Consider the following 26,526-nt stretch of genomic DNA (forward strand, 5'->3'; position numbering starts at 1 on the left):
TACGTTTGGGATACAAAAATAAAATTGTGGTAAATTTTTTTTTATTTGATTTCATAAAAAAACGAACAAAATTAGATCAATGCAATTGTATAAATATACACAGACCTAAAAATTATTTTTAAAAAATTGATAATGAAAAATTAACAAAATGAAGAAGAATTTAAGAAGTTGAAAAAAGTGGAAAAATTGTTGATGACATGTGAAAAGCCAGTGTATTAAAATTTTAATTTGAAAACTCTTCTTTTGACGACTGCTCTTTCCCAGCCAAATCTCCTTCTTTCGCAGACTTCCCCTCATCCGGCTTCTCCTCCTTCTTCTGCTCCTCTTCATCCTCGCTCTCTTCTTCCTCATCTACCCCATCTCCATTCTGTTCAGCAGCAGTCTGCTCGCTCTGAGCAACAGACAGAAGTGACACAGCTGGAGTGTACGACAGCGGCGTCGAGTCAAACAGCTCGCCCGTCTCCTTCTTGATCGCCGCCCTCAGATGCTCCCCTTTCTGGAAGGAAGGCATCTTCTTCTCGCCAATGTTGCCCAGCCGAAACACAGACACACAGCCCACGCTGTCTCCAGCAAACAGCACGTTCCCGTTCGAATGGAACTCCACCGACATCATCGGCCGCTCTGTGTCGAGGGGCGTCGATACAACTGGATCCACCACCGATTGCGCAATGTCCCACACAGCCACACTGCCGTCGTTCATCGCCACAGCAAACACAGTTGAGTGTATTGGCGACCAGCAGATGTCATTTGGAGCGTCGTGGAGCGAAGAAAACAGAAGGACAGGCTTGGCGGAGTGCTCGTGGTGCCACAGCCGGATCGTGCTGTCTGCCCCCGCCGAGAGGAAGTAGTCGGAATCAAACGGGTTCCACCGCACTTTCACCACTGACCCCATGTGCCCGAAATACGACTCGATGTAATCAGCATACGATCGGCTGCACTTGTGGATGTTCCCGTCTTCTGTGCCCACCAAGTAGAAAACAGGGTCTGCGGGTGAGAAATCGAAGCAGGTGCCAGCTGCTGTGCGCGATATGAGCGTGTCGCTGAACGACTGCTTCGTCTTCGGGTTGATCCGCCGCAGCTTCATCAGCTCTGTGTGCTCCAGCCCTTTTGAAGACTGCCACTGGATAATGCGGCCATCCAGCGATATCGTCGACAGCACTTCCCCTTGATCTCCACTCCCTGTGCCCAGCTGTATCCCTCCTCCTCCGCTGCTGCTGGCTGAGCCGATATCTCCACTCCCTCCTCCCCCTACACCAACACCAACTGCACGTGATTCTGTGTTCTTCGCCTCCATAATTGCCTCTTTGTGCCTCTCAGCAGGGGAAGAAGATTCCAGTGCTGGTTTGATTGAGCGTGTGCGGATGTCATACAAAGCAACAGAGCCGTCGAGCATTCCAACAGAAAGGATGGAAGGATGGGCAGTGGAGAAGTCGATGGAGAGTGGGGGGGAGGAGACAGGCATGTAGAAGAGAGGGTATTTCGGGTTCTTCAGAGACCAGAAGCAGATGAAGCCAGGTGTGTCGACTTTCACGTACTGTGGAGTGGGCTGAGATGATGATTGAGATGAGGAAGAGGATGAAGAAGAGGATGATGATGATGAAGCTGATGCTGAAGAAGAAGAAGCGCTGCTTCCTTCATTATCCTCTGAAGATATTGACGGCTGCTCCAAGGGCTCTGCGAGATTCGCGTTTGGAATATACGCCACTGCCAGTAGATCTGCGTTGTGCTTGTTGAGTGAGAGGCTCGAGACAGAGTAGCTGAATGTGATTGGCACCGCACCGAACTGCGGACCCTTTCCGCTTCCTTGGTCTCCCAGCGACAGCCCCGCCAGCGTGCCCAGCAGCCCATCCATCTTCGCATCAAACACTCCACCCGCACTGCTGTCACCGTCTGCTGATGACGTTGCGGACTCAATTAAAGGAGAAGGAGGAAGTGGATTTCCACCGCCGATGCTGTGCGGAAGCTCCCAGCGCCACAAGTTGTGCAGCGTCGGGTGCTTTCGGAAGCCCTTTCGGTACGGAATGCGCTTTGCCCCGCGGTAGATGAGGATTTCTGTGTCGTATATGCTCTGCAGCACGCAGCCTTCGATCATCCGCAGCTTCTCCGCAATTCGCGGCAGGCGCCGGATCTGCCCAAACGTTAGCACAGACGGGTCATATTCTTCTACCCCTTTCCTCTGCATGCTCTTTCTCTCCCCTCCTTCTCCGTCTTCCTTCTCGTCCGCATTCGAGTTTGCCGTCATCTCATCGCCCCCTGCCTCTTTCCCTCTTGCCCCCATGCTCTTCCTCCCGCTGCGCCTCGACCCCACCGAGCTCGTCATGCTTGCCCCATCGTCCATCTCCCTCTCTCCTCTCTCCACACTCCCTCCTCTTCTTCCCCGCGAAAACGATCTTCTTGTGCGCATTCCATATCCCGACGAATTCGACCTCGAAGTGTACGGCGCCTCTGCAAACGACGCCGTGTCGCTATCTCTTCCTCTCCCTCCCCCGCTTCCTCCTCCCTTTTCCTGGTACCCAAAGAACGATGCTCGCTCATCTGCATCGTCGTATGCAAACGACATCCCACTCGCCACCGACGCTGTTTCACTCATGTCTGCCCCTTCGCCTCCGCTTTCATCTCCACTGGCCAAGCTGTCCCTTGTGTCTCGGCTGCCAACACTGCCTGTGTCATCTCCATCCCCTGCCCCTGCCCTGGCCTTCCCTTTCCCTGTGCCCTGTGTTCCCTGCGCCTTCTCCGCCTCCTTCTCTGACTGCGCAAACACGTCGTAGATGATGCTTTCTGTGCATTGCGTGCCCTTGTTATCTCTCAATGCATCCACAAACGAGGAGATGTTGATCAGCTCCTCCTCCAGCGTCATTTCTTCCCCTCCTGCGCTGTTTCCCTTCGTCGCTTTCTTCTTGTCAGTCACCTCGCTCGTCTGCACACTGCTCGTCAAAGACGAACGGCTGGCGCTTCTTGTCAGCTCTCCCCCCGCCCCTCTCTCAGCAATGGCTGCTGTTGGCAAGGACGGAACACCCGGAACGCCTTCTCTTCCGCTCTCGTTGCCCTGCGGCTGCGGATGGAGCTGTGCCTCTGCCTGGCGCGTCTTCTCCTCCATCTGCTGGTGGGCAAGGATCTTGTTGAAGATGAGCGAGGTGACAGAGAACTTTGCTTTGGTCCCTGTCGATTTCAGGGGAAAGTTGTCTGTTGTGACCATGCCTTTCTCCGAGCGCAGTTCGGGTGTGATTGTCTTGAGCTTCGTCTTGTACTGCTCGTTGAGCTCTTTCGTCTGCTTGGACGTGGGAAGCGGCGGGTTGTCGAGTGGGATTGCGACTTGCGGCATTTCAAAGAGCAGAACGCCGTCTGTCTCCACCAGCCGCACGTCGTGCAGCGCATCTGCCTCTTGCTCGGTTGTGGGCTCTTGGTCGTCGTCGAAGGAAAGCGGCACGGCGACTGGTTAAAGGGGAAAAAGAAAAGAAAAGAGAGAGAGAGAAAGAGAAAGAGAAAGAGAAAGAGAAAGAAAGAAAGAAAGATTGAAAGATTGAAAATAAAATGTGAAATTATAAAATTTTAATTTAATAATTACAATAATTTTTGAATTCAGAAAAATTTTAGGAACAAACAAATTTTTGACGTTTCATCAAAATAATAAAAAGTTACAAACTGTGAGAACGCTGCTTAACTTCAACATCTGTTTCTGGTATTGTAGACATAGCAAGAGATATTGAATCAGCTGGAAAATACAGGCAAAAGGAAATAAAAGGAAATAAAATGAAACAAAAAGGATCATCAAGACGCTCATTCGTGTAATGGGGAAAAGGAAAGTGGGATATCACACATTCGGACAGTGTATCATCTTCAAAACTTTGCGTCAGCGATTCTGTGAACACAGAAGGTTCTGTAAACATTGCACTTGACATTGTCATTGTTTCAGAAAATTTTTTCCTTGATCCTGTTCGAACAGAACCATAGCCAACGGATGCGGAATCTCCTTTTCCATATCTTCCTTTTCCACTCTTTCTGAAATGTGCAGAGTCACTAAAACAAAGTGAATATCAAAGAATCTTCAAACTTTGAGCTTTCTGTTCCCAAAAAAACATGATCAGGAGTTATCAGAGATGATGTACTTAATCCTGAAATTGATATAGGAGGCTGGCCAGAAGACCCACTTGGAAGAGGTGGATACTGAGTTGTTTGCTCTGAAGTATTTGGTATTTGTGATGCTATAACGCAAATATATTATTATTGTTTAAAAAGTTGTCAAAATTTCAGTGACATTTAAAAATGCAAGCGAATCACCATACAAAATTCTTGCGCTGTTTGCTTGGTCCGTACGCTGGCCTTTGCATTTCCAGTGCTGATTAATAATAAACAAAATATAAAATTCAAGTTTTGTTGAAGAAAAAGCAGCAAAAACCTTCTTGCTTTCGAATAAATACTTGGATTTCCTTTTGAATAAGATTCTCTATGAGAAGAAAAGCTTTTTGTTTCTTCTCCAAAATGCATTCAAAAACAAATAAAATATTATATTTAACAACGCTAACCATACTCCATCATGTTATGATCACTTTTATGATGTTTTTAAAAATGAGTTTGAAAACATTCAACATCATTCAAAAGAACATTAATTGTTTTAATTTTCATTTATTTTGATCATCTCAAAATATTGAAGAATCTGGACGATTTCAATCTATCATAATAAAGTTATTTAAAATTCTAATATGAATCACCTTTCGTTTTTTTATTAACATTATTTGATTTGTAACTTCACAAATTCAAACTTTCGCAACACACAAATGAAAATTTTGTTATAACTTCTTAGAGCAAGATGACATTCCATCGAAGAGAATACACCATTTATTAGATGAAATTTGAATAAGAAATTTCAATTCGAATAACTTCATTTTATTCGAATAAAGCATAACTTTATTTGAATTAGACACACTTTATTCAAATAGACTCACTTCATTCAAGGATTCCCAACTTCATTTGAGTTTCTGTTTTGTTATGATTTCAAAAAGAACAGAATGATGAACATTGAAATTTTAATGTTCGATAAAATTTATTTTTATGTTTTTTTTAACTTTTGTGAAAAAGTGAAAAGATGATTTCTTTTTTCTGAAATTCAAAAATATGAACAAACTGGTTTGGATGCAATTGAAGGAAATTTCAAATATGCAAACATTATAAATACATTAATCAAAAACAATTTTTATCGTTTCTCTGATAAAGTGAAATTGTTGAAAACGAAAATTAAAAAAATATGGAATTTATAAAATAATGATGTTCGAAATTTGGCTAACACAACAATAGATCATTATGCAAGCATAATGCATGGAGCTAACAATTTCTTTTAAAGCGAGGGATCATCACTTTTTTACGCAAATTGTTGATGGATGGTGAAATATGGATTAATAGTTCAATTGTGTCTTCTCGGCGCATTGAAACAGTGTTGATCATCAAAATATACATGTACGAATGAGAAAAAATGATTTTGGTTTGTGATGAGTGTTTATTTTTGTTGAACTTTGATGGATGGATTGTTATTCATCACATGAAAATCCAATAATTAGTTTCTGGTGAAGAAATGAAAACTAGGAGTGAAGCCGATGAGCAGCAGACGAAGATGCACAAAATGATTTTTCAGAAGAAGAAATCCATTTTTAGCAAGGTGAAGAAAAAGGAGGAAAGATTATATCAAAAAAAGAAAGACAGATGAGAAAAGGTGGATGTCCAAAGATTGAGTGTGCAGCAAGATAGCACAAAACGCCTATCAATTGTTCTTTATCGATGAAATGTTTAACTTGAAAGATGCTTTGATCGAAACAAAGGATATGAAAGAGAAAAACTAGGAAAGGAAGAAACAGAAATGAATTGCCCATTGTTTCCTATTTTTTGTTGACAAGAGGTGAAGGGGAAAGTTGAACGTTTGAAAAATTCAGTAATTACTGTTTACCAGAAGGATATGCGACCAATGAAGTTTAAATCAGATTCATATTTGTTTCAACAAGAATCTTTGTATTTGTTATCGACAACCTTCATTATTCTAAGTATCAAATAATTTCATCAATAACAACTTCTTTTCCTTCTTCATATCCTTCGAACTGCAATGATCTGTTCCTGCCTTCTCTTCCTCACTTATCGCTGGCGGGAATTCAGCGCAGAAACACTCGAAAACACATTCTTTCACCTTCTACGAAACACTGCTTCTCATGTGCCGTAGAAAGAAATGGCTTATTTTCATCTTCTCATCATTCTTCTTCTTCCTCTTTTTCTTCTTCCAGATCAAGTTCAACTTTCTTCATCTGTTTCATCAATCCGATTTGGAGCAGAATGCTGATCTGATTCACCATTCTGGAGGCAGATAATCAAAGAGAAGAAGGCGGCAGAAGATGATCAATTACCATCAGCGTCTGTGATTGACCCTTCGGATGCCTCTGCGGTGGAGGAGTAATACACGTCAGTAGCAGTGATGGACGACATCAAGAGGCGGCTGCTGATTGTGGAGCCTGAGGCGGCTGAGGTGTATGCGCGGTACATGCAGATTGTAGCTGCTGCTTCTGATGTCGCCGCGGGTGCAACAGACGCTGTGGGGATATGTTGTTACGCGAAGAGCGTTGCTGAATGGTAATGTTGCTTGCGCCTGGATTGTCGCACTTTTGGCAATGCTTTCGGTTCCGCTGGTGGGGCAGCTTCCGTCACTTGCAGCGTCGGTGGGCACGAAGTCGGGGGGCAAGCGGATCTTTGCAGCGGCAGATGTGAATGCGTTCCCGTCGATCAACGATCTGTTTAACCCTTCACTGCAGATATTGCGCTCGCCGCAATCGAGGCGTGTGGTGGTGAAGCTGGACAAAGAAGTGATGAGATGAGATGTTGTAATACTCGGAATGGGGGAGATTATGGAGAAGAAGGTTGTAGGTGGAGGGGCTGAGGATGGAGGATGTGGTTCTGTCTCCAGCAGTGACTACGCTGGTTGTGCTGGAGTGGAGAGAAGAAGCAGAGGAAGGTGAAGTGAATGAAGAGAAAGGTGGCTATCCGATAGCGCACTGAGGGTTTGTGGAGAAAATCAAAGAGAAGCAGGGGAAGCTGGAAGAAGAGATGGTGTTGATGATTATCAAAGTGGTTGAACTGGATTAGCAGATGTATGCAAAGGAGGAGGATGAGGCTGAGGCAGACAAGCCGCATTCAATAGAAACTGAAATGTTTCATTCTTCTCCGTCTGATGGTTTCAATAGGAGATTTCAAGAGCAGAAGAAGAATCAGCAGATGGGTCTTTGGATATAACTTAAGATGGAAGTTCAGATGGAGAAAAGAAAGATGAGGAACAAATGCAAATATCGAAGAATGATTTAGCGATGTTTGAGGAGTCAGAGATAGAGAGAAGTTCGATTGATATTGAGAAGGAAGAGGAGGAGGAGGAAGAAGAGAAAGTTGATGGAGACATGAAGTTTATTTTTAAGAAATACAAAGAACAAAAGCAGAAAGAGGAAATAATACATGAGGTTTTGGAGAAGTGGACACGGAAGCTGTAGCTTCAGCTTCACATAAAAAAGGTATATTTTCACAAACATAGTCGAAGCGGAAGGAATAGGAAGACAGTGTGAAGAAGAGAAAAAAGAAGATGAAGAGATGAAATTTCTCATGTATTTTCATTTGAAAAAAAGGAGATAAGATGATTGGAAGCAAACAATTGTTTTCGGTGTTGTCTGCTTCTCCTTCATTCCACACTCTTTTAGTTGGAGTTGTTGATCCACATTGCTGGAATGGAGATAGAGTGATGGAATTGCCACTGAAGAACACATCATTGCCCCTTCCATTTGTGGCGGAGTTTCCATTGAAAAAACAGAATGTGATGAATTTTGCTCCACTCATCCAAGTGAAAGCGTTTGTGCAACATAGAGCAGCACCTCCCCATGAAGTTGAGGTTGATGTCAATTTGTTGTTAATGAACTGACACTCATTAATTGAAAACTGATTTGGCTTATTTGTTGGAGGAGAATTGAATGTTAGAGAACCAGAAGCATCACCACCGGAATTAGCAATGCACTTGCATTTGGTAAATAAGAATTGACCATTTGACGGAAAACCGCCAACATTAAAATACCAGCCAGTTCCACACCAATTTGTTATTGAACAATTTTTCACTCTGTTTTCTGAGAATGTCCAAACAGAATTTGATTGCGGATTCCTTGCGTGAACTGCTCCTCCATGAGCAGCCGAGCAACTTGTGAAATTGGATTTTGCGATATCAATTTTTAACAAACTTTTGCAATGAAACGCTCCACCATGTCCATTGTCAGTACAGTAACAATTACTATATGAACAAGAAGTGATTGTGAGATTTGCATTTGCACAATGAACATTATGTGCACCTCCATAACTTGATCCACCAGTTGAATCATTCCATTCGCACCATTCAAATTTATGGCTGTTCAGATCAAAGGAATCTAGTCTTCCAAGTTTCACTCTTTGAGATTTTGTTCCAACATGCACCACAGCAGCATTTGGTGAAGAGCGTGTTTGGCGGAGGAAAGAGCGTTGAAGGCAGAGAGAGAAGTTGTTGGGCTGTTAAGAGATGGGAGAATGGCTCCATCGATGGGGTTGTGGGCGCGGAGGAAGATGGTTGAGTGGATGGAGAGGGATGAGTGAAGGGAGAATGAGGGAATTGAATTGGTGTTGGAGTTGGTGTTGGTGGAAGTGGAAGTGGAAGAAGAGGAAGAGGTGGTTGAGGTGAATGTTTTGAGTGAGTGTGAGAGAAGTGATAGAAGAGATGGATGGGATTGAGGAGAAGTGACGTTGGAGAAGATGGTGTTTGAGAGATGGAGATTGAGGTGGATTTGGAGATGACGACGGAAAAGGGAAGAAGAAGATGATGATGAAGGAGAAAAAAGGAAGGGCTGGACGAGGGAGATGAACGAGGAGAAAGATTAGTGGGAGATGGAGAAAGAGGCAGGGATTTGGGGATTTGCATCTGGGAGGAGATGATATGGGATGAAGAAGAGGGGGAAGGAGAGGAAGAAGAAAAAAGAAAATCAAGCTTGTCAGCTTCCACGCTTCATTTCGTACAATTTTGTGGTTATTATTGTTTTTTAAAATGTAATTGTTTAGAGCATATCAGTTTTCCTCTTAACACTTTTATCCGATTAACAATCGTATCAAAAGTGTTTTCTTCAAATTAAACATAAAAATACAAACGAAACAAACCTTCAACTCTGATATTTTTTTTTGACTTTGAAGCTCATTTTTTTGGAATTTGGTCATATTTCCAATTAAAAACTAAAAGATCAAAATTGTTTTAAAAATAGAATTATTTATTCTTTAAAAAACAACCCCAAATGTGCCATTTAGCAATTATGAAAGATAAAATATAATTTTTTAAGTACATTTTCAAGATGGATTTCAGCGTTAATTTAAATAAATAATCTTCATTTAAAATACACCCACTTCATTTAAAATAAACTAACTTTATTTGAATTGAATGGATTTATTTGAATTGAACAAGTCTATTCAAATTTCATCTATTATTCGAAATTGTTAAACTTCTTATTCAAAATTAATAAAATTCAGTATTTTTTATTAAAAAATTTTTGATATAATATGATCACTGGCTGAGTGTCAGAAAGCGATTAAAATGTTTTGTTTTTTCATTATTCTTAAAAAGGACGAAAAATTGAACCCAGATTTTTATTGTTTGTGAATAAATTAGAATAATTTTGATATTTCAGAAAAAAAATCATCATCCTTGAAATCGAATAATTTTCGAATGAATTCACCTCACATCGATAAATAATGCATTATTCAATCAAAAAAAGTTATTCGCATCAGTTTTTCAAACAAAATTCAAATATTTTTCGGAACTGAATAAATCTGCAAATACAGTTTAGAAATTCTTTAATTGTTTTTTATTGTTCATCTGAATAAATATTAATTTCAATAACTTTTCTTGATTGAATAATGCGTTATTTATCGATGTGAGGTGAATTCATTTGAAAATTATCCTATTTCCATGATTATGTCTTTTTTCTGAAAAATCAGAAAATTTCATATTTATTCACAAACAATAAAAATCTGTGTTCAATTTTTCGTCCTTTTTAAGAATAATGAAAAAACAAAACATTTTAATCGCTTTCTGACACTCAGCCAGTGATCATATTATATCAAAAATTTTTTAATAAAGATTACTGAATTTTATTAATTTTGAATAAGAAGTTTAACAATTTCGAATTAGTAGTTTAACAATTTCGAATAATAAGTTTACCAAATTTGAATAATAAATGGTGTATTGTTCATTTTCAATGTTATAAAAAAAATTGTATGCACGTGTAATATAATTATTTTTTTGTTTCACGATAAGGAAATTGATTATTTTGTGCAAGATATTTAGCTTCAGTCATTGTCATTGAAAAATTATGTACTTTTTTTTGACTATTTGAGATCAAAAAATATAATAAAAATGGGTCCATTTTTTGATATTCGTGAAATGTTACAACACTTCATGTTTTTATTTCAACGATGCCTGTTTTCGCATATGAAAATCAAATTTATATCAAAATCTGAGAAAGGGAAATAAAGTTATGAGCAAAGCAATTTTTCAATGCCTTGTGCAAAAAAAGCTTGAAAGACCGTATTTTCACCCATTTGAAAGAATAAATAAAAACTTAGAAATAATATAATAAATATGGGTGATTGTTTTTGAAAAGTCGCAAATGTTTAATTTTCAAATAAATCAAAAATTTCATATCTTGATCAAATTTAACAGTCTGTCCCAAAAAATGTTGATCTGTCCTTTTTTAATGTTGAGCATCCCGCAATAAATAAAATATTAATTTCCCACATTCGCCTTTCGTCATAATTAACATTTTATTTGCAAGGGGTACAACACTGTTTAAAGCACATGAACAAGATTTATTGAGCTTTTATGTGTTTTTCTTTGAATAAATCAATGGATGTATGATTGCAATCAATTATTTATTCAGCTTTAAAACTTTTGTTGTTTTTTAAGTTTTATTGAGTGTCAATAACCAACTCACTTTTTTTTGAGTTATACTTTGATTCATTTGAATGAAAATTTCAATCTTACAAAATGTTAATTCAGGTAAACCTTTTGAATATATTATTCACAAATAATGAATTAAGCATTCAGAAATCTCATGAAAAAATGAAAACTGTGCAAATATTTTATTACTGAATGTAAATTTGAATCTTTGTTTAAAAAAACAATTTTCAAAACTATTTGTAATTTTCTTTTGAATTAACTGTTCAAAAGTTTTATTCTTTTTGGTTAATAGCCTTTAATGTCATTATTTTATGTGAATGTTTAAGTATTTTTCACTTCATTTTGTAAAAAAAATAAGATTATAAAGAACCAACAAGCCAATTTTCTTTGTTATCGATAAAGATCGTTTATTAAAATTAAAGAAATATAAACAAAATGATTTGAGATATTAAAACAATAAATATAAAACTCAAATTAAATCATTCTCTCGGATATAAATGAAGTTTGAATAAATAAGTGTAACGTTAAGATCACAGGTCTTTCTTTTCTTAAACCAGTGGCCATATTTCATTCTCAACATTTGCAATGGTTCTTCGCACTTCTCTTGCTGTAATATCTTTGAATGTCTCGATTATCATGGAAATAAAATGATTTTCTCCTTTCCAGATGAAAGAGCTTTATTCAGCTCTTTTTTTCCAAAAACAAAAAACGTTTTCTATTGGATATAGTATTGGTGAATAAGCTGCATTGCATAGCACATGGTGGCCGGCTTCCGAAATTATTGCGTCTGTGTTAAGATGATGCATTGAAGCGTTGTCCATTACAATTACCGATTATCCATGGACTTTAATTGAAAGAAAAAATCTTTTGATGTATGCCTCAAAGACTTCATGATTAATTGACCCCCTGACAACTTATGAATATCCCATTCCTGATTTGGATATGGATGTGATTACAGTTAGGGACTGATGAACGGGTGGAGGAGGAATTAGAACCTTCTCTCCAACTGGGGAACATCCATATTTTCTTGTGCACTCAATATTCCAGGAAGTTTCATCTATATAAAACACCATCGTACCATCCATTTGATAATTGTTAAATTTTTCAACAAATTGAATTCGGAGTAATTTGTTTTCTTCAGTATTTGCCGCTGCTTCTCTCTTTGTTATTCTTTTGAAGGAAAAGATTGGATATTAATGGATCTCTTTATTTTTTTCTGTAAGAATACGGTAAATAGTTGATTTCCCAATCGGGCTTCCATGATTTGACAATTCTGATGCTATTTTCCTCACAGTGTTTAAAGGATTTTGCTTCATTTTTTCACGAACAACTGATTGATATTGTTCGTTTTCGACCTTTTTCTTTGCCTTTTTGATGTGATGGAAGTGTAATGTCTATTCCCGCCTTCAATTTCGATAAGTATTTAGCTGTTGTAATTGTTGTTAATGTGCATTCATTCGCGTACCATGTTTCGCTCTTCTCCTTGCCATGGATTTGAAAAAGATTAGATAATTTCCTTCTTTTCGCATCAGTTGCATTAGTATAAGGATTTTTGATTTTTTGATTCTCATGAATTCCAACATTTCTCAGATCTTCTATTTTCTTTCTTCTTTCTTCCTCTGCTCTCATCGCTGCTCTCATTTTTATTGTTTTATGAATTCGTTCTTCTTAAAGGATGAACAGCAGGTGAAGAAACTGCACTAACTCTGTATTCTGAAATTGTTATAACTGATTCAATTATTTTCTTTTTCTTTTCAACTGTTCTGGCATCCAATAATTGAATATTTTCAATGTTGCGAAAATGTCAATTATGACGAAAGGCGAATGTGGGAAATTTATATTTTATTTATTGCGGGATGCTCAACATTAAAAAAGGACAGATCAACATTTTTTGGGACAGACTGTTAAATTTGATCAAGATATGAAATTTTTGATTTATTTGAAAATTAAACATTTGCGACTTTTCAAAAACAATCACACATATATTTTATGTTCATTGGATAAATGAATTAGAAATCAGTTAATTTTTACTCCAATTTAATGCATCAGCACCTCAGAAATCTCTTCGCTTGATGTATTATCTTTTTTTAATAACTGAAATTTCATCGATATCATCAATATTAAAAACATCATTTTCGATTTTTTCTTATTCTTCTATGATTTCTCTCTCATTTTCTCTTCCATAGACTATATATCCCTCAATATAAAAAAAAGAAACTTTTACAGTTTTTTTGCCCTCCAAAAAGAAAAATTATCTCCAATATGTTTCTCCATTATGTCATGACTTGAAATAGAAGATCTCAGATGTGACCACATTCCTTCCATTGTATTTGTGCATGCCTTCGTAATCGGATCCACAAAATTTTTTGAATGATTCACTGTTTGATGAATGTAGCCATGATCCTTCAAGCTGCTGGACGCACCCCATTCATCGCTCATTATTGTGGTTCCTGGATAAATATGAGATTTTTTTAAGAGGAACAAGTGTTTCGGAACATCGGTCAGGAACAATAAAAACAAATCTTCTTTTTGTAATTTTCTTATCTTCATGTCTTTCTATTTCTCCAAATATCCATATCTTCTTTTTTCTTCTGCCTCTCTCACACTTTCTTCTTCTCCAAATTCATTCGTCGATTTCAACTGTTTTTCCAACACCGTCTATCATAACAGGGTTTCGATTAATGATGTTAATGCACCCAACACGCAAAACACTTCTCCAATATCCCACAATTTTTGGATCTTCATCTATTATAGAGCTTATCTGAGTTTGCATTAACCCTGATCAAATTAATAAAACGATTAATAAGAATATGCCCAGACCAATTTTGTTATTTTCCAATCTTGTATTTTTGAAAACTTTCTTTTTTTTGTTGCATTAACAGCACATCCAGTATCTGTAAGTTCCTTTTTCATTCAATAAAACCAAACTCCAATGGAGTATTGCACACTCGAAATATACCTTGAAAAACAAATCGATAAAACCACTCCCAAGTTTCTTCTCCATCAGTGAATTTTTTCTGAAGATTAAAATAAAAATTCTTTTTATCTTTCGTGTACATAATTTTTATTGATATTTTTTGATCAAACCCAAAAAGTGAAAATTTCACACAAGAAATTATTATTGTGGAATTTGAAAAAGTTTCTTTCAAGCATAAAAAAATGAAATGTTGAATGAGAGAATACACGGCATACTGCAACTAAAAGCACATCAGTTATTTTTCACAATTTAATCATTCCAAGAAAAAATTGAAGTAATTTTTGATTATTATAATCCCTTTGTTATGAAAGCATGAAAAAATTTCAAAAAAAACTTTAAATTGAGTAAGACAATTTATTTAACAAAAAATATTGATCCAATGATCACTTTGATCTGAAATTTACAAATAAATATTTCTCTCCAAATAAGACTTTTCTGGATAAAAAAAGAGTATTATTACAAAGACACCTAACGAATGAATGCGTATGTTACGAAAAAGAGACAAAATTTGAGGATAATAAATTGAGGGTGTTTGTTGTACTCTAATCATTTTCTATTTTTTTCACTTTTAAAAAACTTCATCGTCAATTTATCCATTTTATTTCAGACACATAAACTATCCTCAATAAAACTGAAAACTTAAAGAACAGAATAATAAAAATTGATGAATATTTTTAGGTTTTATTAATGTCCTTCAAGTTTCATTATGCCGAATACACTTATTTTTATATCCTAATAGAAAGGAAAAAGTTTTGAGTTCTTAGAAATAATGAAGTTCGACCGAGTTCCGAATACCGAGAATGAAATAGCAGATGGGAATAGAGTATTTTTCACATTCAACTTTTCAAGAGGATGAAAAACAAATTCGATTTCAAAAAATTTCAATAAGACGAAAAAGAAGAATGCCAATAATTGGAAAGCTCTTGGAAAAAAAAGCAGAATTATTTTTCTGACAAAGAAAGTTGATGAGAACTCGAAAAGAGGATATTTATGGGGAATAAAGGATGATGGGGAAAGGAGCACGTGGAAATAATGGAAAAGGAGATTGAAAGCATCAGTTTCAAAACAATCCTATGTATTTGCGATAGGGAGGTGAAAGTGTTTTTTTGAGGAATTCTAATAATCAATATGATACTGATTGTTTAAATGTTTTGTTTTTTAATCTTTTTCCCATTCCAACCAACAGCTTTTTTTTTATATTGAACGTCATTCCCGGAAACAATTTCAAGCAGAATTTAAGTGAGATATGAAACTTCTTCCTTGCTTTTGCCAATAATCTACCTCTGAAGAGTTCATCTGACTTAATTCACTTCATTATGACAAACATCTTCTTCTTCCACATTTCTGTTCAACTTGTCAAATTGATGCATTACATCAAACAAACATGTTTGCATTTGATCAAACAACACACCAGCATCTTCAATAAAACTGTTTCTTTGAAGAAACAGTTTCTTTCATTTCATCTTTGTATTCCCAAAGATTGCTAATGCAAAATCAACATTACCAAGTCATGTGTGTATCATGATCAGCCAACATTCAATGACCAAATTTCAAACAGAATGGAACAGAATATTATCTCAAAAGCACATTAAATGGATGTGTTGCTGGATGTTGAATGTGCGATTGCTCAGTTGGAAGAGGAAAGATGAGCTTGATGATGAGATGGGCAATGTGGAATGCTTGAATTGAAGAAAAGAGGAGAGCAGGATGTTGAATGGTTAAAGATTGTTGTTATAAATGGAACAAAGAGAAAGAAAGAAAGAAAGAGAAAGAGAAAGAGAAAGAGAAAGAGAAAGAAAGAAAGAGAGAGAAATAGAAATTGAAAAAGAGAGATAGAGATAGAGATAGAGATAGAGATAGATAGATAGATAGATAGATGGATAGATAGATAGAGAGAGAATTTGAGATGATCGAGGAGACTAGCTGGCTAAGAGGGAGAAAAATTAAAAAAATATTTTGAATGAAATTATTAACTTTCTGAAAAGTCATATTTGTATTTAATTCAGATTAATCAATATATTCCTCTTTATCTTCTTCTTCGTCTATTTCTTCTTCTTATTTAAAGAATTCAAAAAGAAAGGTAACAGATTCTTGAAATCAAATCAGTCAATAGGACTTATGAGATGCAAGTGAAGAAAGAAGAAGCAACGAGGAAGATTGTCAGGAAAGGAAAGGAAGAAAAAGAAAAATGGAAACAGAAAAGAAGTAATTGATGATTCACACGAATCCTTTAGACAATCAAAAAAAATTCATGCAGAATTCAATAAACACATCCGAAACATTTCTTTCTTTTGTTTCGTCCAAAGCATATTCAACTTTCTTTCAATCACCATTGAAGTTGCTGTGGCTGTGCATTGTGTCATTTCAACTTGTTCAGCAACTGCAAAAGAGGATGATTTGACAAGAGATGATCTTTGAAGAGAAAACAATGCAGAAGATGAAACATTCTGAGAGTGTCAGATGAGAAATGAGTGAAAAAACAGGTATTTCTTCTTTCACTGAGTGTGCTATTTGTTGACAAAAAGAAAAAATTAAAGTATTGAAGAGACATTCAAAAAGGGATGCTCATTCATTCTCATCAGCCATTGGGAAAAGACGAGGAAGCCATTGAAGTTCAACGAAGAGTTTCTGGCTTGCTCCAAAAAGAGAAAAGTGTGTGCAAAAGGAAGTATTCGGACAATGAATCCGAATTCTCTTCCGCTCTCTTCATTCTTTTGATGAAGCAGCAGAATTCTCCGATTCCTTTTTTCTGGGTTTTTGATGAACAATGAAGGTGTTGTTGAATTCTTGTGCTTCCTGAATGCTTCTCATTGCACAGCTGCCTTCACGATATTTCTCATCTGATCTCCATTCGATTGAAGAAAAGTGGTTTTTTGATGAAAAAAATGTTTGATTTATCAAAAAGAAAAAGGTGTTTTTCATTCATTGAAGCTGTTCCACAAATCATTTGTCCTGCCATCCTTGATGTTGGAGATGAGCCTTCAAAAATTTTCATAATTAAGTCATTTCACTGCAAAACCATTTTTCCATGTTCTTCTGCTGTTTGACTGATTTTGAAATTGAATCGACAATTCCTTTTTAATTTTTGGTCTTTTTTATTCCTTTCGATTATCCAATGAGTCATCTTGAATGAAAACTGAAAATTGAAAAAAAAAAGATTTAAAATAAAACGAAATTCAACAATCACACAAACATTTGTTATCATTGTTTTCAGTCTGGTTCAACTATGCAAATTGTCGAAAAAGTCTTTTTTTTTATTTTGGCTGTTGTTTTCACACTTTTTCCATAAATATCTATTTCTGCGTGTTTTATTTTCTCTGCTCCGATACAAGAAAAAAATCTGACTCAATCAACAAAATCAAACAATTCGAAACAAAATCCAATCCTTTTTTTTAATTAAAATTAGGTTAGATCAAATAGAAACTTATGTTTTCTTTTTCTGGACTTTCCCAGTCAAGATCATAGGCTTTGTTGAATATTCTATTATTTCAATAATTTTTGAAAGAAAAGCAACAGGTATTGCGCTTGTTTCCTTTTCATTTTGCAAGATCATCAAACATGTTGCTGTTATCTGATTATTTCGTTAACAGCAAATTGTCTGCTCAAATTAAAGATTTTCCCACCCGCTTGCAGAATGAGTACGTGCACCTGCGATAAGCCTCAAATTGGATTGCAAGATATATCACCAACAACGAAGTTTTTGAGTTTGCAATTATATTAATATTGAACAGTTTTGATCAAATATTTGTTTTTTGAATGCATTTTGCAGAATTATTCGATGAACTGGAAAACTGCAGAGAAGGTGAACAAAAGCAGAAAATTGAGGAAATGAAATGAATGATTGATTTTTTGAATGAAAAAGAATTAAGATCTGTTTTCACAAAAGAATTGTACGGTAATATTGATGAAATGATTGAAGAAGAGAAGCTTTTGATGGTAAATGCAATCTTGTTGTTGAAGAAAGCAGGATTTTGCAAGGAATTGAAATGCATTTTATTGTATTCTTTTGGTGATTCATTATTGAGCAAAAGAATGAGAGAGATGATAATTGATGAAAATGAGAAGAAAAAGGATGAAAAAGATGAAAGGCTTATGATTGATCTTTGTGAATGCTATCTAACTCTTGTTAATGACTTCCCACTTGAATTGTTATCAATATGCGTTCCTCTCCTTTTGAAAACTGCCTCAAAGAAAGAGGAAAATGAAGAAGCACAAAAAGAGGTGGAAATGGCTTTGATGGCACTGAGCAGCATTCATTTTTTTGAAGTGTGATTTTCTTTTTTTCTTTTTCTTGATGATTATTCGAATCAATCGACAGTATGTGAAGAAAGAGTTGTTTCTGGATGAAATATCAGAAATTATCCAATTCAGTCAAGGGCATCGAAACCTAACTCATCTTGCATATCAATCTGCCTGGAGATTTCTCCGATATAGATTTGTCCATGACCAAGAATTGAAGGATGTCGTTATGGACGAACTGCACGTTGTTGAAGAAGCAACAAAAGAACTGAAAGAGCTAACAAGAAGTGTGAATTGGAAAGCAGGAGAAGGAGAGGGAAAAGAAAAAAAAGAAGAGCAGATAATTATCCGATGGCTCAATACACTTATTAATTGTTATGATGTTTGCGAGTTGTCATGTGAAGGAAATGCAGAGTTGGTTGCTTGCGTTGTGAAATTGTTCCGAGCGTCAAATGGGCATTGTTATGAAATTAGCCACGGATCCATCAATCTTCTTGGTGCAATGATTTCAAGAAAAAGCGCATGCGTTTCAGACATTGTTGGAAAAGGTGTTTTTGATGTTGTTTTGGAGAAAATTCAGCAATCAACATTGGACTGCAATATAACGAGGAGTTGTATGAAGTTCTTATGGAATCTTTCCGAGAGATTGAGAGATGAGGCGGGCCACAAAGCGGATGAAGCTAATTTTGAGATGTTGAAAAGAAAGATACTCGAAAAGTTGGAAGAAGAAGGATACGAAGACATCACCACAAGTTTCAGAGAAGTTTCTCCATTTTTTGATGAAGGCAACGAAACTTTTTTGAACGATAGTGAAGTTAATTTTTTTGTGAATATTTAAGAAAAAAATGAGTTCGGCTTCACACTTAAAAATTGAATTTTTTTGTTTTGCTCATTTCATAATTCATCAATCATTTGTGAATATGTTTGTTTGTTTGTGATAATTTTCATTTATTTTCTTTAATAATTATCAATTTCCTAGTCGTGCTTATTCTTTTGTGTTTTGTGATCATAAGAAAGCATTAAAAGTCCATTTTTTCGAGAACTACTTCGACAAGTGCAAAAGAGAAGCAAAGCGCAAAATGGTGATTAAGTTGAAGTTCATGCAACGAGCTTTTGAAAAGCAGGAAGACAGCGATCAATAGTCATTCAAATAAAGCAATAAACAATTGAATGTTCATGAAAGGGTTTCAAATTCGATTTGTTTATTTATCTGTTTGCTTAATTTCTCAGCAAACATAGCGATTTTTAACACCATTTGAAGAAAGAATTGAATTCAGCAATATCTCTTAAACATTCATGCGAATTCAGTTCATTTTTTGATTTCTTTTCTTCTTCTTCCTGTATCTTTTTCTTTTTCTCCAAGGCAATCACACCTTCTGACGCTTTTCTCTCAAAATCCAGCTCATTCTCAATCCCATCTTCTGATCCTCTTTGGGCAAGTCTTGCTGAGAGAAAGATCCAAGCCAACTGTTTTATTGTGCAGTGGTGATTTGTTCTGAATAAATGCATTTTGATGTTTGTGAGTTTTCAAAAAAGCTATTTTTATATTTTGCTTTCAAAGATTTTTTTCGAAACAAATGAAAAGCAGAACTCTTTGTGATATTGATCAAATCAAAGCAACAAACATTGCATTCATCAATTCTGCTCAACGTGAACAAATCCTTTTCACAATTACATTTTTTATTATATTTTTTTAAATTATCATCACATAGGTGCTTTTTCTTTGATTTTTCATTTTCATTTTTCATTTTGAATAACAGAAAACAACTGTTTCATTTTGATCGTTTTCTCAGCTTTGATGATATGTACACGAATATCATTTGGTACTGAAAAACTCATTTTTATCCATATTCGTTGAGAAAGGAAAACTCATCAAAGAAGTCAAAGGTTTTGCTCTTTGTTTAATAATCCGTTGAGTATTCTTGATGTTCAATGAATTTCAAACATATTTTTCATTTTGGAAAAGTGAGATGAATATTCTTTTCACTCAATTTCAATGCTTTGTTATTTGTTTTTTATGGATAATCAGGATAATGATATTGGTTGGAAAAAATGAAAAGAATAATTTGAACAATAATTTTTCTTCAACAAAATAATTAAATATGGTTTGAAACTCAACGCCCATAACAAAAAAAGTTCGAACTCAATTATTAACAAGTGATTTTTTCGTAATGGCAACAATGCGTGTATTTTTGTGATTTCTTTCTTTTTTCATGTTTGCTGTTTTATTTGTGGTTAATGCTTTTTCGTTGAACTTTGGGAATTGTTCTCATCACCAAAAAAATGTGTTTCCTTTTTGAAGACCTGAACGCTAACCTTCACCATCTTCCACAGATCAACTTTTAGCTTTAACTGGAGCAGATGAAGCAATTGAGGAAACTTCGCATGAATTGTGCAAAACATTTGAGGAAATGCATTTGTAGGATGAATTGCTTCGTGGTGTTTATTCATATGGCATTGAGACTCCAACACTTATTCAGCAAAAAGCAATCCTTCCAATTGTTAGAGGGCGTGATCTTCTTGCTCAAACGGGTTGGAAAACAGGAAAAACTACCGCTTTCTCAATTGCTTGCTTGCAGAAAGTGGATCCTTCTTGCCACTTCACCCAAGCTTTGATTCTCACTCCTTCAAGTGAACTCACAATGCAAACGCACAACGTTTGTTCAATTCAAAATGTCTTTTATGATATTTCCAAGTTTTTTAGATGATCTCAAAAATGGCTAAATTCTTGAAGGGAATCAACATTTTGAAAGTTGCAACAATACCTGATATTCGCGAAGCAGCAGGAAAAGTGACTGAGACACCACAACACATTGTTATCGGAACACCACAGAGATTGGTTCATATGATTCGTTCTGAAATTATTGATGTTTCTCATCTGAGAATCTTTGTGCTCGACGATGTTGATAATATGCTCTCTCAAGGGCTTAAGGATAAGATTGCTGAAATATTCTCAAATTTACCAAAGAATGCACAAACAGTTATGATGAGTTCTCCTTTGCCTTCGGAGGTCATTGAGATAGCTCACCAGATTCAAAATGAACCTGTTCGGATTTTGGTTCCTCGCAATGAGAACATTCTTGATGATATGCGTCAATTCTATGTTGCTGTTGAAAATGAGGAATTCAAAGAGGAAGCATTGTTTGGCCTTTTCGATTCGATTCTATTTGCGCAATATGTCATCTTCTGCAATTCCAGGCACAAAGTGGACAAAATCATCGAGGATCTTCGGAGCATAGGATTCAGAGTAAGTTCGGTTCATAAAGGAATGAATTTTGAAGAAAGAAACAGAGCTTTTCAAGATTTCAGAGATAGAAAAAACAGAGTGCTGTTGACTACAGATGAGTTTGTTCGTTGTATTCACGATGTATATGCTTCGCTAATAGTGAACTTCGACTTGCCGATGGAGAAGGAGTCATATATTCACAGATTTGAAGTATTATCTCGTTTTGGAAAAAGAGGAATGGTCATCAGTCTTGTCACAGAAGAAGATGGTCAGATGCTGAAAGATATTCAGGAAGTCTATGGAACAAAAATTGAGGAAATGCCAGCAAATATCATAGAACTGCTGCAGCTGAAATAAAAGAGAAAATAATCAGAGAAAGAATGGAGAAATTTTTTGAGAAAATTGAAAGGAAAATAATGAGAAAAGAAAATGTTAAAGAATAGACCCAAATGAGATTGAATAATAGATTAATTTCAAAATGAAAATAAATTGAGTTGAGAATAATTATGTGATGAAAATAGGAAGAATTATTGATGAAATTATTTTTTTTGCTTGGCACTTGTTGAAAATTGGATGAATTCTTCATTCAAATTGATCAAAATGAAAAAACACCTGAAAATAAAAATAAAGTGATTTGAAACCATCAGAGCCCTTTCGACGTCTCCTTCATCATCATCTTTTTCTTCAATTCCTTCTTCTTTTTCTTTCTTCAACGCAACATTTAAAAAACAAGTGATATTAACTGGAAATAGGTTATTGAAGAAAAACTTTCGTTGATCCACAGATAGCATTCACAAATACCAATCAGCTACTTTTCATTTTCAACTCTGTTTTTTTCAACTTCTTCATCAGCTGTTATCGTTTCAAATCTTCATGTTTATAAAGAAATTAAATGAAAAAAGAAAAGGAAATAATTCAACATATTGCAATATCAAATATTCTTTAACAGAATTTTCAAGCCATCAAGAGATAGTTTCACACATTTCCTGATTTTATCCTTTTCATTTCAGAATAACCTATTTTTTTGGTTTTTTTATTTGATGGCAGGACGATATTTTTTCTTTTTATATTCAAATGTTACAAACGCATTAATTGCTTTCTTTTTCTTTTTTCAAAAGTTTGAGTCAGCTTCAAATAAGTGTATCCTATTTAACATTTTCTGTGTTTCATTAATCAAGGTTAATACTCTTCAGAGGTGGAAAATGATTAAATTCCAAATGAAAAGAAATGAAAATCATGAAAGAAGCAAACAAAGAAATATTCAATGAATAAGAAAAACAAACATTGAACTTTTCGAAAATATTCTTCTTTGTTTCTCTATGTTGTTCTCATTAATCTTAACAGCTTCAGCAAATATGTTCATACAATATCACACAACATGAACCTCTAGATCATTTTCAGTTTCGCCTCCGTATATGACAGGTATCTTGCCTAAACATCCAGTTTCACAAACTTGTCCAATAGGACCTTCATGGTCGAAAACGAATCTAACAAGAAATTTCTATTGTATTTCTTCATTCCACGCTTCCAAGCACCTCCAAAAGGAAGACTCGGAATTTGCAGATGCGTCATATGCAAATCGATCACCATTGACCTTAATGAGATGTGCAAGGCAACACATTCCTTTTTCCACCTTATGCTTTTTTACAGATAGCACAATAATTTCTTATCTCTTCATTGTGCAATGTCCACAAACAAGGAAAAAAGCATCCTTGACAAAAATGGAGAAAATGAATTCTTTCCTACATAATAAAAAAATAGCGAAGTTTGAAAAGCAACAAATTTGGCAAAAAAAAGTGAATTTCAAACTTTTTCATAATGCTCTTCTTCATTTTACAGATTGGCAACGGTCATTCAGACAAAAGGATGAGATAATACAAAATTCAATTTCTATTTACCAACAATATCTCAATGTTGCGTTATCATCTTCAATCATCATTTTTCCATTATCACAACTGCCCATAATTCTTTTTATTCAATATTTATTCTTTGTTTTTTTTCGGATAAAAATGAAATTCAACACAAAAAAACAGAATAAAAGTTGAAATCGTGAAGACAAATCCCACCGGAATAATAATATGGAAAAGAAGTTCAAAAGATGATTTGTTTTCAACACGCAAAAGTGAAAATCCTCGATACTGATGAGTCTGTAAAGGCACCCTTAATGGCAAACAGTGGATGATGAAAAGAGGTTCTGGCACAAGTGCAAACAGATGCCACGTTGGAGCGATGTGTTTGGATGTTCCGCTTCTGTCATCATTTGTGCCAGAGCAATTTGCGGAGTTTTCGCTCCAGCAGAAGATTTTACAGAAGGAGCAGAGCATCAAGGCGAACAGAAGGCAACTCTTTGTCAGCAAGCTGGTGGACATCCGAAAGCAGCATTCGGGCCAGCAGGGCAGGCATGGGGAAATGCAGAAGATGCTTAACGAGGCGTCTCTGGCTGTGGAGCACTCACGCAAGGTGAATGTCCGAGCATCAAAGTTTTCAGTGCTGCACATATTTTTCATGAAGCACACTACGGTCCAGCTGGCGTTGTTTACGGTGCTTCATGCGTTTGTTTCTTCAGCAATTTCATTTCTGCAGGGCTGGGTGGTCAGCTATGGACTGAAGAGACTGAAAAGTTGTGTGTCTTCTCTGTGAAGCGCTGGGTGGCAGAAAGTTATTGTGCATATTACATACAACTTGAGCTTAGCGCTGATAGCAACTCTGTTCACAGGGATTCTTTCGCCTGAGGCAGGCTCTGAGTCGGGCATTCCAGAAATCAAGGCTATTTTGGAGGGTGCTGCGTTTCCGCAGTTTTTTACCGTGCGAACGCTGATGGCGAAGCTTATTGGGTGCTCGCTAGGGGTGGGGTCAGGGCTTTTTATTGGGCGTGTTGGGCCGATGACGTCGGTTTCGTTTATTGGATGCAATCTTCTGATGGAAGCCTCTCCGCTGTTCCGGAACTACCTGGAGGCGGAGTCTGTGAAGCGCACCATGCTGTCGCTAGCAGTTGCAGTGGGAATGGCAGCCACGATGTATTCTCCGGTCGGAGGGGTTCTGTTTGCCATCGAGCTCACATCGGATGTGTGGCTCACGCAGAACTACGGAAGGACTTTCTTTGCTGCTGGGTTTTCGGGTCTCATCTTTCGGTGTGATTCTCTTTTATTTTCATTCATTCAGCCAACTCCTTCATTTCTTTTTTTTTATGAAAAAATATTTTAAAAATAAAAGGTTTTGCCTGATTCTAACACTTTTATGCTGATATTCTCCTCTAATGTTCTGTGACAATATTGTTTGCTGATATCGATACTTCTTGCAACAGGCTGTTCTCCTTCGTCGACTACTCTCCGCTGGGCAAGGCGCCGGCGCTTGTAGAGCCAGCGTCCTTGTTTGACTACCCGCTGTTTGTGGCCGAAGGGGCGGTGGTGGGGCTGCTTGCTGTGCTGATGATACGCTTGGCCGAAGGAGCAGCAGCTGTCTTCAGGTGGTTCGAGCACGGGGCATTTGGTGCAGGCGACAGGAAGAAGACGACGTCGCTGGACTTTCCGGAAGAAGAAGCGGTGGTGTTTGAAGGGGTAGAAGGGGAAGCAGGGTTTTGTGTGGAGGAAGAGGAAGAGAAGAAAGAGGAAGAAGAGGAAAAAGAGGAAGAAGGAAAAGAATGGAGAGGGTGTGAGATGATTGAAATGGAGGAGAAAAGGGACGATTGGAGAAACAGCGAGAAAGAGTCAGACAGAAGAGAAGAATGCGAAAAGGGAAGGAGACAATTAAGTGATGTCAACTGTAGGCACAAAGTGAATGATTTCACTGGCAGCGCAATCACTTCATGATTATTATTATCTTCAACTTCAAATTCTTCTTCAAATTCTTCCTCTTCCTCTTCTTCTTTCTTCTCCTCCTTCCACTTCTTCTTCTTCTTCTATTTCTTCTTGTCTTCAAAAGCACCAACGAGGTTGTGTGATTGATGACAGCAAGCTTGGGAGTGTTTTGATGCGAGGCGATGTGATTGTGGTGGATGCTGCTCCGTATGCGATGGATGTGTACACGCCTCTGTTCAAAGCACACGCGATGTTCCGTCTGCTTTCGCTGTCGTTCTGCTCGTGACTGAAAGGGGGAAGTATGCGGGGATGCTGTTCAGACAGCAGTTTGTGCGGCTGGTGGAGGAGAGAGGGAAGAGAGAGCAAATGAAAGAGGGGAAGGAGAAGAATCAGGGAAAAGGGTGGAAAAGAGAAGAGCAGATAGAGAAGAGCGATTCAATTGGGATGAGGGAAGGAAAGAGAGAATGAATAGAGATATTAAAGGATGTTGGGGAGATTAAGTTGTAATTTAGAAAAGCAAAATTTTATGTTCAATGAAAAATCTCATTTTATGTTTCATATTTGTGACAATGGAGATGATCACGCATACAAACACGAAAGGGCAAAAATTTACACTATTTGAATTATAAAGTTGTTGGGTTGAGGGGAATCAATGAAGATGAACAGAAATTGTTTGCTTCCCTCTTCATTCTTTTGAAAAGCAAATCAATTATCCGATCAATTTATTCCAATGAAGCAGCATCCTTGTTTCATTTGATCATCTAAGTGGAAAAGTCAACTTCTTCTTTCACTTCTTCTTCTTCTTCAGCCATCACTTCAAACAACACACGCACATCACAACTGTCTCAGCTTCCTTTCCTGACCCGTCTGAAAGAAGGCCCCGCAGAGCAACTGAGTCTGTTCCGGGCAGCGTCAGAGGAGCTTCTGGAGGAGATGATGAAAGAGCTGACAGGAACATACCCCTTCCTTCAGCAGGCACACGAATGCCTCTCCTTCAAGAAGCCCTGCCAGTTTGCTGCGCTGTCTTCTTCGCATGCGCTGCCGCTGAAGCCGATGAAAGTGAGCGAGTTTGCCTTTGCAAAGCTGCCGGCGCTGCCAGAGTCTCCGCAGGTGTTTGCGAGCAGAGCAGAAAGAGAAGGAGAAGTCGAAAGGGCGAAAGTGCAGGAGAGAGGAGGAGCAACCAGGACACTTCTGTCGCAGCCAAATGGATACAACTTCAGGACTGCTTGCGAAGATGTCATTGAGAATATGATCCAGAGCTTCATTTCAGGGTGGATCGACGAGGAGTTGAATGCTATGTGAGATTAGTTGC

The 26,526-nt window shown here is 36.9% G+C and overlaps 6 protein-coding genes across 6 annotated transcripts; 5 read left to right on the top strand and 1 right to left on the bottom strand.

Annotated features, from left to right (window-relative positions):
* Positions 1–24: 24 nt before the first annotated feature.
* MONOS_6252 (dynein intermediate chain) lies at positions 25–4,485 on the bottom strand (the record flags this gene model as incomplete). Its single annotated transcript, XM_067876470.1, has 6 exons — positions 25–3,432; positions 3,644–3,712; positions 3,818–3,999; positions 4,052–4,202; positions 4,284–4,336; positions 4,397–4,485. The coding sequence occupies 6 exons, from the start codon at positions 4,483–4,485 to the stop codon at positions 224–226; spliced, it is 3,753 nt and encodes a 1,250-aa protein (XP_067724237.1). The 3' UTR covers positions 25–223.
* Positions 4,486–6,451: 1,966 nt separating this feature from the next.
* Positions 6,452–6,848, top strand: MONOS_6253 (uncharacterized protein; the record flags this gene model as incomplete). The annotated part of the gene is made up of 2 exons (XM_067876471.1): positions 6,452–6,502; positions 6,564–6,848. 2 exons carry the CDS (start codon positions 6,452–6,454, stop codon positions 6,846–6,848), a joined length of 336 nt encoding a protein of 111 aa, XP_067724238.1.
* A 271-nt stretch (positions 6,849–7,119) lies between these two features.
* Positions 7,120–7,511, top strand: MONOS_17866 (uncharacterized protein; the record flags this gene model as incomplete). The annotated part of the gene is made up of 2 exons (XM_067870828.1): positions 7,120–7,204; positions 7,270–7,511. 2 exons carry the CDS (start codon positions 7,120–7,122, stop codon positions 7,509–7,511), a joined length of 327 nt encoding a protein of 108 aa, XP_067724239.1.
* A 9,855-nt stretch (positions 7,512–17,366) lies between these two features.
* On the top strand, positions 17,367–19,177 carry MONOS_18653 (uncharacterized protein). The gene is made up of 4 exons (XM_067871692.1): positions 17,367–17,468; positions 17,543–17,656; positions 17,722–18,218; positions 18,271–19,177. The coding sequence occupies exons 3-4, from the start codon at positions 17,790–17,792 to the stop codon at positions 19,027–19,029; spliced, it is 1,188 nt and encodes a 395-aa protein (XP_067724240.1). The 5' UTR covers positions 17,367–17,468; positions 17,543–17,656; positions 17,722–17,789; the 3' UTR covers positions 19,030–19,177.
* Positions 19,178–20,895: 1,718 nt separating this feature from the next.
* MONOS_6254 (putative eukaryotic initiation factor 4a-12) lies at positions 20,896–21,774 on the top strand (the record flags this gene model as incomplete). Its single annotated transcript, XM_067876472.1, has 1 exon — positions 20,896–21,774. One exon carries the CDS (start codon positions 20,896–20,898, stop codon positions 21,772–21,774), a length of 879 nt encoding a protein of 292 aa, XP_067724241.1.
* A 1,824-nt stretch (positions 21,775–23,598) lies between these two features.
* Positions 23,599–26,516, top strand: MONOS_6255 (putative Chloride Carrier/Channel (ClC) Family Protein; the record flags this gene model as incomplete). The annotated part of the gene is made up of 5 exons (XM_067876473.1): positions 23,599–24,040; positions 24,110–24,548; positions 24,722–25,172; positions 25,508–25,700; positions 25,981–26,516. The coding sequence occupies 5 exons, from the start codon at positions 23,599–23,601 to the stop codon at positions 26,514–26,516; spliced, it is 2,061 nt and encodes a 686-aa protein (XP_067724242.1).
* Positions 26,517–26,526: the final 10 nt, after the last annotated feature.

This window comes from Monocercomonoides exilis, assembly GCF_001643675.1.
Source record: "Monocercomonoides exilis strain PA203 chromosome Unknown scaffold34-1095894, whole genome shotgun sequence".
NCBI lineage: Eukaryota > Preaxostyla > Oxymonadida > Polymastigidae > Monocercomonoides > Monocercomonoides exilis.